The 15,805-nt window shown below is 57.9% G+C and overlaps 1 protein-coding gene across 1 annotated transcript in view; it reads right to left on the reverse strand.

Annotated features, from left to right (window-relative positions):
- Positions 1-1,519: 1,519 nt before the first annotated feature.
- notch3 (notch receptor 3) overlaps positions 1,520-15,805 on the reverse strand; it is a 55,599-nt gene continuing 41,313 nt past the window's right edge. Inside the window, exons 16-33 of the mRNA XM_088932256.1 lie at positions 15,433-15,552; positions 14,428-14,580; positions 14,108-14,336; positions 13,039-13,240; positions 12,497-12,650; positions 11,690-11,874; positions 11,076-11,208; positions 10,740-10,991; positions 9,583-10,147; positions 9,159-9,488; positions 8,278-8,426; positions 7,798-8,026; positions 7,338-7,428; positions 6,894-7,062; positions 6,482-6,786; positions 6,125-6,272; positions 5,701-5,798; positions 1,520-5,321 (exon numbers count right to left, since the gene is read on the reverse strand). Coding sequence (XP_088788382.1) covers positions 3,687-5,321; positions 5,701-5,798; positions 6,125-6,272; positions 6,482-6,786; positions 6,894-7,062; positions 7,338-7,428; positions 7,798-8,026; positions 8,278-8,426; positions 9,159-9,488; positions 9,583-10,147; positions 10,740-10,991; positions 11,076-11,208; positions 11,690-11,874; positions 12,497-12,650; positions 13,039-13,240; positions 14,108-14,336; positions 14,428-14,580; positions 15,433-15,552 — 5,147 coding nt within the window. The 3' untranslated portion in view covers positions 1,520-3,686. The remainder of the gene's footprint in view (positions 5,322-5,700; positions 5,799-6,124; positions 6,273-6,481; positions 6,787-6,893; positions 7,063-7,337; positions 7,429-7,797; positions 8,027-8,277; positions 8,427-9,158; positions 9,489-9,582; positions 10,148-10,739; positions 10,992-11,075; positions 11,209-11,689; positions 11,875-12,496; positions 12,651-13,038; positions 13,241-14,107; positions 14,337-14,427; positions 14,581-15,432; positions 15,553-15,805) is intronic.

A 15,805-nucleotide genomic window follows, 5' to 3' on the forward strand; every position in this document is an offset into this window, starting at 1 on the left:
TTTCTGAAGGACATCACATCCTCCTTCAATAAACATCAGGGCTGCCTGTTCTTCACTTAAAAAAACAGTAAAAACCTCTTGAACAACAAAGACAGCAAGAAAGAAACAAGCACTCAAGAATTCGTAGTTACCTACATTTTTTTATTAGAAGTAACTTATTTTACAAGTCATCTGTTGAATACAAACATTGTGAAAAAGTGTTTCTGTACAAAGTTTTTAATCTACTTTTAAACAAGTATAGGAATTAATAACAAAAATAAACTATAACTGCTCTAATAATACAAGACCAAGGAAACTGGCCGCTTCTTCAGTTCCATGATAATGCTAATAAGAAATACATTTTCTTTTTTTACTTTTTAGTACATACTTTTTAAAACATAAAATTTTCTGAAGCAATCAGAACGGCTTCAGATGGACATATTTACAAATAGAAGGAAAAGGTCTGAAATGTACAAGTAGCTTTCTTTTTTATTCGCACGCGTGTTTGCACTCGGAAAGAAAGAGGGAAAACTGAGCCGGGACCACGGGGAATACGGTCCCCGACATCGAGCGGGATTGGTTTTCCCGAGATCCCGGCACATTCACGGAGCGCAGGCAGGGACGACGGGAAAACGCCTGCCGCTGGGGCTCTCTACAGCTGGGCTCCGGTTAAAAATCTCATTTCAAAAACTAACAAAAGTGGGAAAAGTGCATTCCGACCAAAGCCAAAATGGACAGCCTCAGCCCTTAGCATGCTGTGCCTGATCAACACAGTAGTTAATAAAATGTCCATTTTAGGAAGTGTGGATGTATTGGAAATTCACTGCAGCGCCTCTCTGTGAACACGAACTCTCGCTTCGCCTTCAGGTACAGAAGCGACGTGAGTGCAAAAGCCCTCAAACAACAGATGTTCGAAAGTCTGGAGGCTGAAAGATCTGATCCAGAGGTTTTATAAAACAGGCAGACGTGGGACCTGCTGGCTCAGCAGTGGCGATCAACTCAATGGCAGTGAGATGCTTGGTTAATATCTATTTGTGAATTCATTCTGCAGCACTTGGGGTCCCGGTTTCCAGTGCAGCTCTCGGGGCGTGTCTGTGTGTGTGTGGGTGAAGCTTGCTTGGTCTTCACATTTCAAAGCTGTCCCTGGGGGTGTAGGGTGGGGGAGAGGGAAGGGTCGCTAGTTACGGGACTGTAGTAAAATAGAACCAAACAAGTTTTAATTTTGGGCCAAGCAGCTTGCTTTCAGTTAAGACCTTGCTGGTGTTCTCCATACCATTTATATATATATAATATATATATGTAGAATATACATGTGTAAGTGCATATTATATATACACACACAATCAGCTACTTTTTAACATGTGAACCAGAGAAGTGCTTCTCATCTTGAGAGGCACAATCCCCAGCACAAACACTTCAGGGAAGGAAAGGAGGCCGCGCACATCTGGACAGCAGTCTGGAGCAGGGAGGTCCACTCTCGTCCGAGACGGCAGAGAGAGCAGACACCTGGCATGGCAGCTATAAAGGAATGTTTGTCTTCTTTCTTTTTCTTCTTCTTACAAAAAACACACACACACACACAAAAAGGTCCTACTGAATACAGATCTATACAGAAAAACGATTTCAGTTTAGTCTCCAGGTCCAATAATGTCCCGAGACATTTCCCCGAACCCCGAACAAAGCCTTTCCATGACTCAACCCCACAACCAATTCCATTAACCCTTTACAGGTCACACGAAGGACAGGAGAGCTCAGGAGGAGAAACACATGCACTGCTCGTAGCCTTCACAGGGGGCGGTGCTCCGCCCTCCACGGTACCTTGTGATTGGCTGGGCAGGACGGCTTCATTAATAATGCCAAAGGGGGGGGGGTTGGCAGTACTGCATGGCAGCATCTGCTCCGCCCAGACTCAGACACCCCTGAGCCAGCCCTGCACTTGCATATGTAGAGCTACTACCGATACAGCGCGAGCGCCATACACCATTCCATAAACCGCCTCTGTACAGAGTGACATGGCCGTAGCAGCCTACACACAGCCCTCCTCGCGCCTCCCTTCCTCCTGTAACACTGGCCCCCTGACCCGCGTGTGTCCCATCACTGGTGTGGGGGGAGAACGGGGGGATGCAGTTCTCGTCCAGGCAGTGGCCGTACGCTCTTACTGAGAACCAGCAGCCCCGATTAACCAGCTCAGGTCTACTCCCCAGCAGTCCGGGACTGCAGGGAACCCTCCCCCCTTCTGTCAAAGTTGCGGAAGCGCTCAAGGCAGGAGCCGGGATTTCCCAGGCGTGGAGCTGTGCGGGCGAAGACGCCGGAGCCAGGACTGAGCGCGGGCCCCGCGGCGGGGCAGGAATGTAGCAGCTGTGGAAACGAGCTTCTTCAGCTATTGGTCCCCACGGAAGCAGCAGGAATCCACGGAGATCGCAGGAACCCCCACTCGTACAGCAGCATGCAAGTCAGAAAGAGCGCAGCTCAACGACGAGGGCCGGGACCAGCTGGGCAGCTGAAGCTACTGGTTTTCTTGGGAGTTTTCTGTTTTTGTTTTGGAGGCTCGTGCCCTTTGGAAGGGGGCCAGGTTGGAGGTCGGAGGTCGGAGCTCTCCGGGAGCGAGCCTGTCCGGCCGCGGGGAGTGGTGGCAGGTGTGGGTGCAGCCTCGGACCCGGGACATCCCCGAGACGGCGGTGCTGGACTCGGCCTGCGTGCGTACTTTTGAAAAACACGTCCTTTAAGAACCTCAGCTCTCCAAACTCCTCAAAGCCCCGCTATAAATATATCTCTATATGTACACTTTACGTCCTACGATCGGAATTATATTACTGACTTCAGCTTTATTCTCTTAAATTCTCCAGGAAGTGCTCAGGGGTGGGGAACGCCCAGCCTGTCCCACAGGCAACAAGGAAAGGAGAAAGCAGGCAGCCGTTTGACAAAAGTCTCCATAGGTGACTTTCGTGTGTGTGGCCATTACTGTTAAAGCCCAGACGTTATTAGGGGGGGCATGGGGCGCCCCACAGTGTCCTGTGTCCGACCTTGAGATCCAATCCGCATGACACCTCTCCCTCTCCGAACGTACGGATTCGCTCACCCAGTCGAACCGTGCCTCAGCTGGGCAGGTGGGGGGTGCTGGCGGGGGGGGGGGGGGGTTTCAGCCAAAAGGCAGTGACCCCCTCCGAATTCTGGACACTCGGCGGAGGGCGAGAGGAAAAGCACAGGGCGCCACAGCCGAGACCAGAACGAGAGCAGGAGCAGGCAGGAGAGAGGGAGGGGGGGGCCAGGCCGGACAGGCCCAGCAGAACACAGACAATAAATAAAAAAAAAAGGCAAATGAAAGACTTCCTTCAAGAGTTCTCTTCCGGCTTGTGAAAGTTCATCTTCTTCTTTAGCAGGAGAACGTAACCCAGTCTTTGAAATTCAAGACTTTCTCCTTCATGTAATGGTCGCCCATCCCCGCGCGGTCCCGAGGGTCCGACAGCGACACAGCGAGTCGTACTTCATTAAAGGTGTCCTCTCTTGTCTTCTCCAGACAGCGCGCCTCTCGCTTCGCTCTTCCCTCTCCCTCTCGACCCGCAGCCAGCACCGAAAATCAGCGAATCCGGACCCGGAGCCCCGTGGACGGGCTGGAGGTGAAGGGAACAGGGACAGTCCGAGGCCCTGCAGAGAGAGGGATGGAGCGCTCCCTGCAGGGGGAGGCGAGAATCCGCCCGTGTTCCTCTTCACGCGAACACCTGCATCTTGCCCCCTTGCTCTTGGATGTGGGGGATCTGGGTCTGGGTGGTACCCACGATGGCCGGGCTCGGGGTGGACTCGGACCAGTCGGACACGGAGTGGGGGGACGGGCTGGACCAGGGCTCGGGGGACTCCGGGGAGGGGGTCAGGTAGGGGTGCTCGCTCTGGAGGTGGAGGTAATGCTTGGGGGTGGCGTCCAGGGCCGAGGTGTAGCTGTGCTGGGACGGGGGTGTAGGGTAGTCCTCCAGTGCCGGGTTGCCGGCGCCGGAGGCCTGCGGTTGCGGCTGGGGTGCCGGAGGCTGCTGTTGCTGGGGCAGCGGTTGCTGGAGAGGCGGTTGCTGGGGAGGTGGCTGCTGGGGAGGCGGTTGCTGGGGAGGCGGCTGCTGGGGAGGCGGCTGCTGGCTGAAGAAGGGGGCCTGGGGAGGACCAGGGGGAGCCTGTTGCTGGGGCTCGGGGGGAGTGGATGATCCCCCCATTCTGGCCAGGCTCTGCTGGGTGGCCAGGACTTGGCTGTGCAGCTGCTGTTGGGCAGTAAGCTGCTGGTTCTGCTGCTCGGCCACTGTTTGCATCTTGACCGGGCTGAGGCTCTGCTGTGGAGAAGACACTTGCTGTTGGTGCTGCTGCTGCTGTTGCTGCACCAGGGCCTGCGATCCGTGGAACATGCGCTGCTGGTGCTGCAGCAGGAGCCCGTGCTGCTGCTGCAGGATGGCCTGCTGGCTCTGAGCGTGCATGCCCGCCTGCGTGCTGATGGGGTGCACGAGGTTGATGACCTGCTGGCCGCACTGGGAGCTGGCGGGGAGGCGGGCGTGCCAGTCGAAGGGGATGCTGACAGGGCTCACCATGCCCAGGTTGAGGCCCAGCTGGCCGGAGTTGAGGACGTAGCTGGGTGGCCCGGGGTTGGCGTTGACCGAAGACATGGAGACGCGCCCCTGCATGGGGTTCATGGAGAGAAGGGCGTTCTGGCTGGGGCCCTCCCCGATGTCACTGAGCTGCGCCAGGGAGACGGCAAAGGGCCCGTCCATGAGGTTGTGCACCAGAGGGGTGGACGGCACGGACATGGAGGAGGCTGGGTGGAAGATGCCGGGGGAGGGCATGGTGGCGGGGGAGGCGGGGTTGGTCACGTAGCCGGCGTTGCTGGCCCCACCGCGGGGGGAGTCCAGCGAGTCGACGGGCGACAGGGTGACGGAGCTCTCCAGCAGGGCGCTCTGCATGTCCAGCGTCAGCTTCTTGCTCCTGGCCTTGGCCGAATCCTTCGCCAGGCCCGAGATGTGCTGCTGCTGGCCGCCGCCCATCCCGGCTCCCTTGGCACTGGGCCGCCTCGACTTCTTGCCCTGCGGGGTCTGCTTCAGGCCGGGGATGAAGGTCCCAGGGGGGCACATGAGCGGGGAAAGCGTGTGCCCCCCTGCCATGTGGTGCCCCGGCGCGGCGTGCCCCTGGGGGCTGCGCACGGTGTTGTACTCGTCCAGCAGCTGCACAATGTCGTGGTGCATCCTGTCCTGCGCGATGTCTCTGGGCAGCCGGTCCATGTGGTCGGTGATCTCCCGGTTGGCGAAGTGATCCAGCAGGATCTTGGCGGCTTCGCAGCTGCCCTCCCGCGCTGCCAGGAACAGGGGGGTCTCCTCCTGGAGGGGACAGGGAGAGGAGAAACTGAGTGAGCCCACCCTGGGGTCCCGTTTCACCTGTTAATTTAGCAGGACCCAGACGTCCTGGCCTTTTATATATAAAATAACCGGAGTACGGTTTCTGTCATCGGTAAATGTCCTCCGAAAGAAAAGACTTCCGAGATAGAAAGCATTTGCGAAGCCTGAGCTTAAAAATACAGTAATGTATTGGCAAACTCCAAAACACTTAAAATGTTTGAAAGAATTGTGTATAATATTGGTTTAATATTGGCTGTCCAACACCCTGTACTGGGCCAGGATGTCTAATGTCTCATACTCTGAATTGGACCGTGCTGTGTAACACCCTGAACTGGGCCAGGGTGGGGCTGGGATGCGTCACCTTGAGGTCCTGCATGTCCTTGTTCGCTCCGTTCTTCAACAGCGCCACGGTGGCCTCCACGTTGTTAACAGCTGCAGCCCAGTGCAGAGCGGACTTGCCTGCAACACAGACACACAGACACCCCTTCAATAACCAGAAGAGCACACAGACACCCCTTCAATAAGCAGAAGAGCACACAGACACCCCTTCAATAACCAGAAGAGCACACAGACACACACAGATAGGCACAATCCCTCTGCCACCAGGACAGGCTGAATGGCATCTGTTTGCCCCTCTGCATCAGCCTGGCCAAGCAGTGAAGAGCTCTGCGGTCAGCACGAGCTGAAGTCACCGCTCTGGGCCGGGAGAGACAGGCGATCGTCCCAGCGCTCCAGAGCAACGTCCGGAGGAGCTACCGGCCCCGCACCGCGCTGCCGCCACTCACCCAGCTCGTCCACGGCGTTGACGTCCGCGTGGCAGGCGATCAGCTCCTCCACCATCCCCTCCACTGCCAGCCGCGCCGCCAGGATCAGAGCCGTCGAGCCGTCGTACATCCGGGCGTCCAGGTCCGTGGCTCGGGTCCGGATCAGGATCTGAGGGCGGACAGAGAGAGAGCGAAGGGGGGAGTCCCGTCAGTCCATGGGAAGAGCACTGCCTCTAGAAATCGGCAGTCACACACAGGGCAACGGGAAGCCTGCAGGACCGAGTACAATCCGTAAGGAGGTTCATCAAGAGGATGTGACTGGTTCCAGTCGTGATGGATTTATTCCTCTTCTGAGCGCCCAGGGGGCGCAGGACTCACCTGGAAGACGCCCTGCGCATCAGCGGCCACCGCAGCGTGCAGCGGCGTGCGGCCCGTGTTGTCCTGCGCGTTGGCGTCCGCGCCGGCGTCCAGCAGCCTCTTGGCGGCGTCGGCGCGGGCGTAGCGGGCGGCCAGGTGCAGCGCGGTCTCCCCGGTGCGGTCAGTCTGTGCGGCCAGGCTGGCGCCCTGGTAGATGAGGTCGGAGATGATGTTGGCCGACGACTCCTCGCCCTCCTCTTCCTCGGCCACGGCCGTCTCCAGGCCCCCGCCGCAGAAGGAGGCCAGCATGAGCGGGGTGAAGCCGTCTGCGCGGACAAAGGCGAGTTGCTCAGAAAAACGGGCTCTACCCTCTACTGGTGCTTCCTGCCCTCTGGCTGGTCAGGCGCAGGCGCAGGCGCAGGCTCAGCCCTACCTGGCCCTCGGACGTTGACGTCCATGCAGTCGTTGTCGAACTCTCCCTGGGGGGGCGTCAGGGCCATGGACGGGGGCATGCGGATGTCTGCGGCAGCGAGGTGATGCTGCGTCCACTGGCGGCAGTCCACCGCGTCCTCGCTGTCCGACAGGGCGCTGGGCTCCTCCACCTGGGACACAACGCACACACACACGGCAGTCAGACACTGCATTCAGGTGGCGTTGGACGGGAGGGTGAGACTCCAGGGGGCTGCAGGTTCAAGTCCTGCACGTTGCTGTACAAAGGGGTACTGGCTCTGATCACAGGGGGCTGAGGATTTAACTGCCAAGCACTACAGTGTCCCTGCTCGCCTCTTCTGGTGGAGAAGGGCCGCTGTGGAGAATACTCATTTGAATTTGCTGGGGTTCTGTCCAGTTTTTATAGCACGCCCATCTGCTCAGTTACCTTGAGCCTCTTGGCCTCTGGGCAGTCTGGGTCCAGCCACTGGTCACTGTGGTCACCCAGGAGGCTCTCCTCCACCGTCTTGGGCATGTGTCTGCAAGGAAAGACGAAAACCAGCTTAGTCCAGCTGGAAACATCCCAGCAAGTGCCCCCCCCCCCCCCCCCCCCGACGGAGACCTGGTCTCTTTATTTCAGACTCCCAATGCACAGCTCCAAGATCCACGGCAGGTTTTACCAGCAGCAGAGCGCTGTGCCGCACGTTCTGCAACTGAAGCAGAACACCAGGAGGCATGACGCACTCTTTCTTATCAACTGCCTTTGCAGTTCTTCTCAAAATCAGGTATCAAACCTGCACATCTTCCACGCCTGCTATCGTCTCACACTTGGTGACGTAGCCGGCTGCTGGTAAAAGCTGGAGCCGATCCGACAGCTCTGCCCTGCGGGGCTGGGGCTCTGTCCTTACTTCATGCCCAGCGCGTCCTGGCCCACGGGCTCCCGGCGGTTCTTGTTGCTGCTGGTCTCCTTCTTGAGGAAGAAGCCCTCGGGGAACCAGAGCGTGCTGTGCTCTCGCTTGCGCCTGGCGATCAGCATCCCCACCACCAGGATGACCAGGAGGAACAGCCCTGCCACGCCCACCAGGGGCAGGAGCTTACTCCAGTCCACCTTGCCATCACCCGGAGGCACCTTCTTACCTGGAGAGGAAGATGGGGAAGGACAGGGAGTCAGTACAATCCTACATTTTGTTTTAGTTAGGTTTCTCCCTTTCAATTTGTGGTCGTCGATGATAGGTTCTCTACTGAAACCTCCCAATGTGGAATGGCCGATTGCTAATCAGTGGCAGCCCTCCCCTCAGAGAGTGCATGCTCCCCTCTGCCACGCCCCCCTGGATGCACTGCGAGCTCCACTAGTGATCCACTAACCGGGCCAGGAGGGGGCTACTTACTCTGGACCTGCTTGATGGGGTAGGGGAACCGCAGCCTGTCCACGGTGTGCAAAGCCCCCAGGTAATCGGCCGCGATCTCCGCCGTTGGGAAGCAGTTGTCCGATCCCTCGACGCACAGCCGGTTGTCGATCTCCAGTTCCACAATGGAGCTGCGTGACATGGGACAGGAGAGAGGCGTACACCATGAGCTCAAACGCCTGGAATGTCCTTGGATCACGTGCTACTTTTCCTGGTGAGGACCGCAGCATCCCAGAGCCGATCCCGGAAGCCCAGGGCGGGACTGAGGGGCTCTCATTCTCTGGACAGGTCGCCAGTCCATCCCAGGATTGAGGACAGCTCGTCCCTGGGAGGTGGGAAGAAACCGGAGCACCTGGCACCAGCCCATGGGGCTAACACGGATCGGATTCTAATCCTAATTGTATTAAATAAATCTGCTTATAGAATTAGTACAGCTTTATTCCACCATTATTAAATCAGCTGGGTTCCTGCATCAGTCTCGTGTGGTATTATTCTGCACATTGTCATGTCAACAGTGTGCAACAGTGGTGCAGTGGTTAGCAACCTCAAAGGAATAGAGCCATAGGTGCAATTAACCCCTGGTGGGTTAACTGGCTTTTGGGCCTGCTGTGAACGTGTGTTTTTGAGTGTTTTTGCATCCCATCCAGGGTGTACCCTGCCTAGTGCCCACTGCTTGCTGGGATAGGCTCTGGCTCCCCCCGTGACCCTGTACTGGGTAAAGTGGTTAGACGATGGCTTGATGGATGGGTCTAAATACAAACAGACTTTGGGGTGGTGTCATTCTAGGATTATGAAAGGGCACCAGGACAAAGGGGTCCACATCTGGGGAGCCCAGGCTCCCAGGAAGTGACGCGGAACCTCACCCTATGACCTCGCGCTCCGGCCCCAGCTCCCGGCGCTGCCGGCGGCTGCTCTGGCCGTAGTAGGGCTGGATCATGATGTTCCCGTCGTCGTCCAGCCGGAAGCGCAGCGCGGTGCGCAGGATGGTGCTGAGGTTCTGCAGGAAGCGGGTGCTGGTGCGCAGGAGCTCCTCGGGGGTGATGAGCACCACGATGACCAGCACGCCGTCCGCCAGGTTCTCGGGCACGCCGCCCGCGCAGTCCAGCCCGTCCCAGCCGCACTCCTCCGTGTTGCAGCCCTGGTCGCAGCGGCCGTCCGCGTAGTGGTCGACGCAGTACTTCTCGTAGATGGGGCTGGGGGAGACGGGGGGGGGGGGTGAGTCCGGGAGGGGCTTCAGGAAGCACAGGAAGGAAGAGGACACCGGACTGAGGGCGGGCCGGCACTCACTTGCAGATCTTGTCCCTGGCCTTGCAGTCGAAGTTGTCGTAGAGGCACTCGGCGGTGTTGCACCTCTCGTCGCACTGGCTGTTGTTGAAGAGCCGCCAGCACTCGGGGTGCGGGCAGCGCCCCCAGGGGTTCACCGTCAGCGAGCAGTCGCCCCCGTCCCACTGGCAGGAGTGCAGGTTGCACTCGGCGTCGCACACGCCGTCGTCGGCCTTGCCCGCGCAGTCAGCCCGCGGGCAGGGGGTCTCGGCGGCGGGGGGTGCCGGCGCCAGCCTCACCCCGCCCTCGCAGCGCTTGCCCTGCGTGCCGGGCGGGCAGGAGCACTGGAAGAAGGGGAAGGAGCTGACGTCTCTGCAGGACCCCCCGTGCAGGCAGGGCTTGGCGGCGCAGCCCGCCGGCTCCCGGCGCTGGCAGTCGGGCCCGGCGAAGCCCAGCGGGCAGTGGCAGCGCGGGCCCTGGGGCGTGGTCATGCACGTCCCGCCGTTGTGGCAGAACAGGTCCCGGCAGAAGGCCCCGTTCAGGCAGGGCTGGGAGCCACAGGTGCCCGACTCCCTCTGGCACTGCCGGCCTGCGGGGAAGAGCACAGAGCAGCTGACGTCAAGCACGGCCAGGATCTCGGCCTCTGCTGGTACTGCCCACTCCTCTTTCACGTCCTCTTTGCTGGAGAGATCGGGCTCGGACAGAACCGCAGGGGATCCCCATCCTGATCCCGGAGGCCCCAACACCGCCTGCTTTTCATGCCAGCCGAGCGCAATTAACTAATTAAATAACCAAGTTGCCTGATATTTTTCTCGTTCCAAGGAATTTACTCTTACTTACGAAACATGCTGGTTAAAAGGCGACCGCCCACACGTTCCAGAGCCGAGCGCGGTCAAACGGCTTAAATTAATGGCATTATTGAGTCCCTTGTGGGTTCAATGGTGTAACAGAGCTGGAACGAACACCGAACACGTGCAGGCGTTTGGGACTCCAGGACCAGGACTGGGAAGCCCTGGGACAGCCGACACCTGCCTGCCCCAGGTAAGAAACGAGGAAAGGGCTATCCCAGGCGCGGGGACTGGGTCCGGGTGCACTATCCAGCGTCTTTATCACGGCCGGTTACTGGCTGATCCAGAGCCCTGGAAACGTGCGGAGGAGGAGGAGGAGGAAGAGGCTCTTACCGGTGAAGCCCGGCTTGCAGACGCACTGGTAGTCGTTGGGCAGCTGGATGCAGTCCAGGGTGTTGGTGGAGACGCAGGGGTTGGAGCGGCACTCGTTGATGTCGCCCTCGCAGCGCTCGCCCGTGTACCCGGGGGGGCAGCTGCAGCGGTAGCCGCCGACCCTGTCCACGCAGGTGCCGTTGTTCAGGCACTTCGGCCCCCGGCCGTCCGGAGCCGGAGCGCAGTCGTCCACGTTGATCTCGCACAGCACGCCTGCGGGGGCCAGAGGACAGGGTGAGCCACGCCCTCGGGGGCCTCTCCACGGGCGGGGTGTCTCCGGAGAGCCGCGGTACTCACCCAGCGTGCCGGGGGGGCACGAGCAGATGTAGTGCCCAACCAGGTCGATGCAGGTGCCGCCGTTCTGGCAGGGACGAGACTGGCACTCGTCGATCTCCGACTCGCAGTTCACCCCCTCGTACCCTGGCAAACACTGGGGAGAGGGCACAACCACAGACCGGGGTGAGACGCCAGCGCCAGGGCAGGAGAGGACATGCATTGAGGACGGAAAGCGGGAGTCATGTCACACAGAGGGCTGTGGGAGGAGGGAGCAAACTCCCCAGCCATGCTGTTGAGGCCGAAATCCGGGGATCCTTATGGATAACGCTGAATAGGACCCTCAGATCAATACCCTCCCATCGTCTGCAGCACTTCCCGTGTTTCTAATTTTATTCCACGCTGCAGTTTTTCCAGTTTTTCACTCCTCTGAGGACTCCCAGGACGTAAGCTTTCATCTCTGTGCCTTAAGCTGTTACCAGAGGGACACGTCACTGAACTCCAGATGTGGGCAGACTGACTACCAGCCACGCCAAAAAACCCTCTTATTCCGAGTCTTTATAGAACAATAAACCACATTTGTGTATCTTTTCGTGTTCTTGAGTTTAGCTCTACACATCTTCCTGAGAGAGGCTCACCTCGCAGGTGTAGCCACCCAGGTAGCTCGTGCAGGTGGCGCCGCTGCGGCAGGGCCTGTCCAGGCAGAAGTCCACCTGGCTCTCGCAGTAGCTGCCGGTGTAGGCCTTGGGGCACTTGCAGTAGTGCGTGCTGCCCACGTTCACGCAGTGGCCCTCGTTCTGGCACAGCTGATCCGAGCTCAGGCCTGGGGAGGGCGGGAGAGAGGGGGGGGGGGGGGTGAGGAGGAGCCGTGGTCTCGTTCTGTAAAGACTCCTCACTCTGGGAGAGACTAGCGCTCTGAAACACCCGAGCTCAGCAACACAGCTCAGGGGGCAAATAATAATAATAATAATAATCCTATAACTTAGAAATACATTTTATTTATGCAAACACCTCTCCAAACCTAAGGATGCTGTACATAATGACACAAAACCAATAAAAAATAAACAATATCACACAAGACAAGCTGTACCACAACCAGACATAGGCCCCAGTAAAAAGGTGAGCTTTGAGTTTTGAGTTTAAACCCAATCAGAGGATGTATCTCTCGGAGAGTCTGAGGAAGGGCATCCTTATAGCACTGGAGCAGCGAGAGAGAAGGCTCGGTCACCAGCAGTCTGAGATTTACTCCCAGAGACAGTGAGCAGGGGACCAGCCTCAACCGAGCCTACGGGAGGGGTGTGAACATGGAGATGTCTGATGGGGCCAGATTACTCAGAAACAAGAGCTCACACTGCATATGGGACGTGTGCCTGTGGCAGAGTGCAAAACGAGGACCCGGGGTCCTCATTCCGGAGAGTGACACCGGCAGGGGAAGAGCTCCGTACCTCTCTGCTTGGCCGCGGCCTCGCAGGACACCCCCGGGATGTCGCAGTAGCGGCCCGACCAGCCGGCGGGACAGACGCAGCTGAGGCTGGAGTCCTGCTGCTGGCAGCGGCCCCCGTTCTTGCACGGAGACGAGCGGCACAAGTCCACGGCGACCTGCGGGGACACCGGACACACGCGGCGAGGGTAAGGCGCTGTACCGGGACTCACTGCCCTGGAGTCTGGCATCAAGGCGGGGACTGGTCCTCCCTTCCACTCTATTCTACTCCATTCCACAATTTCCAGCCAACCAGAAGTATATTCACATAATTGGCACTTAATTGCCTAATTGGGTTTAAACTACTTGACTGATTAACTGTTTATTTGGATCATGCAATTTCTTTTTTTGGATTTAATTTAATTGCTCTTTGTTTTTAATTACTTTAACTTGGCTGTTAAAAGCTGGATTCTTAACGTGCTTCTTAACGTTCATCAAGGGAACAAACACTTGCAAGTTAGCCAGACCGAAAGAGCAGAAGGTGTAGGGTTTCGGGGTCTCTCTGACCTGGCAGCGAGCGCCTGTGTACCCCCGTGGGCAGACGCAGCGGTAGGACCCCAGGCCGTCCACGCAGGTGCCCGCGTTCAGGCAGGGCCGCGAGTCGCACTCGTTCAGCTCGTGCTGGCAGTTGGAGCCGGTGAAGCCGGGCAGGCAGGTGCAGGAGTAGCCGTTGATCCGGTCGATGCAGGTGCCCCCGTTAAAGCAGGAGCTGAGGGAACAGCACAAAAGCAGGACGTCCATTAGCTGCACCGCAGACAGACGGAGAGCCTCCCTGGGGCCAAAGACCACTTTCAACAGCTTCGCGAACATAACACCGCATGCAACATCCATCAGAAATTCGACACGTCGTAAAAGAACAGGCCAAGGTGAAAGAGCACGTCTCCAACTCCGTTTTAAAAGTTGCCCATGGTGTCGCATCATTTCACAGCCGGGACGCAAAGCAGCTGGGAGCAGGGGGCACCCAGGGATCGCTGCAGACTTCCTGGGGCATGTAGGAAGAGCGCAGCTGCAGTCTGGTGCTGAGCCACTGAATCTTAGACTAAAGACTTAGAATTCTAGTCTGGGTCTGGACAAGTAAAATGCTAGAACTAGAATTTTAGAGTTTGATCATGGACTAGTAGAATCCTAGAACTAGAATTTTAGAGTTTGATCATGGACTAGTAGAATCCTAGAACTAGAATTTCAGAGTTTGATCATGGACTAGTAGAATCCTAGAACTAGAATTTTAGAGTTTGATCATGGACTAGTAGAATCCTAGAACTAGAATTTCAGAGTTTGATCATGGACTAGTAGAATCCTAGAACTAGAATTTCAGAGTTTGATCATGGACTAGTAGAATCCTAGAACTGAAGTATTAAAAATGACTCTGAACTTCTCTGGCAGCCAATGCAAGGGCGCCAAGAGTGGAGCAGTGAGCTCAGTGCCCTGCAGTCTCGAAGCCAGCGGGCACCCCTCGGGCGTCTAGCCGTGATCCTGGAGAGCCCGGGGGTCTTCTGATGTTCCCGCCAGCTGAGCCCAAGGAGCGCTCGGGGGACATGCGCCGAACGCGTCTCGTGCAACGGACCCGGCCGCTCACCTCTCGGTGCAGTCGGGGACGTTGGTCTCGCAGTGGCTGCCGGTGAAGCCCGGCCTGCAGCTGCAGGTGTAGCTGTTGACGTAGTCGGTGCAGGTGCCCCCGTTGCGGCAGGGGCTGCTCTGGCACTCGTTGACCTCGGCCTGGCAGCGGGGGCCGGTGAAGCCCGCCATGCAGCTGCAGCGGAAGGAGTTCACCCCGTCCGTGCAGGAGCCGCCGTTCAGGCAGGGGTCTGCGGGGGGAGAGGGGCAGGGAGGAGAGGCGTTAACTCTTCTGCGATCCCAGGCCCGGCGGGCAGAGAGGCGCGAGCCGGCGGCACTCACTGGGCGCGCAGTTGTCCACGTCGGTCTCGCAGTTGGCGCCGGTGAAGCCCGGCCGGCAGGAGCACAGGTACCCTCCCTGGGTGTCGGAGCAGGTGCCCCAGTTCCTGCAGGGGCTGGACGCGCACTCGTTGACGTCGATGTTGCAGCGCTCGCCTGCGACAGCAGGGGGGGAGACAGCGGGCGGAGAGGGAAGAGGAAGGAGAGAGGGTCAGAGAGGAGCGCGGGGACGACGCCAGAGCACCGGAGTGAACGTGCAGTGGCTGCGGACCAGATGCCCACAGCGGGGACACACGGCCCGGCACGCACACGAAAAACCGCGGTAAAACCACAGAACTACCGTGTTCCGCAACGACTCGCTGAAAGAGAGGGTCCGAGAGACCCCGCTGAAACGAGCGAGCGCGGCGTGGAGGAAGGGAGCGAGGGAGACGCGTTACAGCCAGAATCCTGACCAGGTCTAGCGCAAGTGTTCACATTACTCCTATCCTGGAGTCCTTGCACTGGCTTCCGGTCAAATTCCGTGTGGACTTTAAAATCCTCATGCTCACCTATAAGGCTCTGCATGGCTTGGCACCTCAGTACCTGTCTGAACTATTATCGCCCTACTCCCCACCTCGCAACCTTTGCTCTTCTAATTCTGCCCTCCTTACTGTCCCCCAAGCCCGTCTACACTCTATGGGTGACAGGGCCTTCTCCTGTTATGCCCCCAAGCTCTGGAACTCTCTCCCCAAGGATGTCGGAGAGTCACCTTCTCTAAACTCCTTCAAATCCAGACTCAAAACCTTCTTCTTCAGAAAAGCCTTTACTGAACTGGTTCCATTCTTCACCCCTCTGCTTTTTTTTTAGTACCACCATCCGCGGTCTCCTGTGTATATTGTAATTGTGTTTTATCTTGTGTATTCTTCTTATTTATTGTTGTTATCATCCTGTAAAGCGCTTTGAGAAGCCACCTTTAAAGGCGCTATATAAAATAAAGTTGTTTATTATTATTATTATTATTATTATTACCTTCCCAGCCCGGCTGGCAGGCGCAGGAGAAGCTGCGGTAGTCGGCGCTGTGTTTGCACACCCCTCTGTTCTCGCACGGGTTGGGCGAGCAGGGCGTCAGCACCTCCGCACAGGTGCGTCCTGCGGGCAGAGAGCAGCGGTCAGCCAGCACAGGCGGCGAGGGAGCCTCACCCACACTCCAGCTCCGAGCTCCGAGCTCCAGCCCGAGATCCCAACAGCCTTGCGGATCTTTTCGGGTCCAGAAACCCTGCTTCTGGATGGTTTTCCCCAACATGAAAGTGACGTCGTCTCAAGAGAACGACAACCTGTAGCTCGAGCTCCGACCCCTCCCCTCTGCTGCTGCTGCTGCTGATCCCGAATTTCTCCTGTCCTG

The sequence above is a fragment of the Atractosteus spatula genome, chromosome 14 (assembly GCF_055471065.1).
Source record: "Atractosteus spatula isolate fAtrSpa1 chromosome 14, fAtrSpa1.hap1, whole genome shotgun sequence".
NCBI classification, from domain to species: domain Eukaryota; kingdom Metazoa; phylum Chordata; class Actinopteri; order Semionotiformes; family Lepisosteidae; genus Atractosteus; species Atractosteus spatula.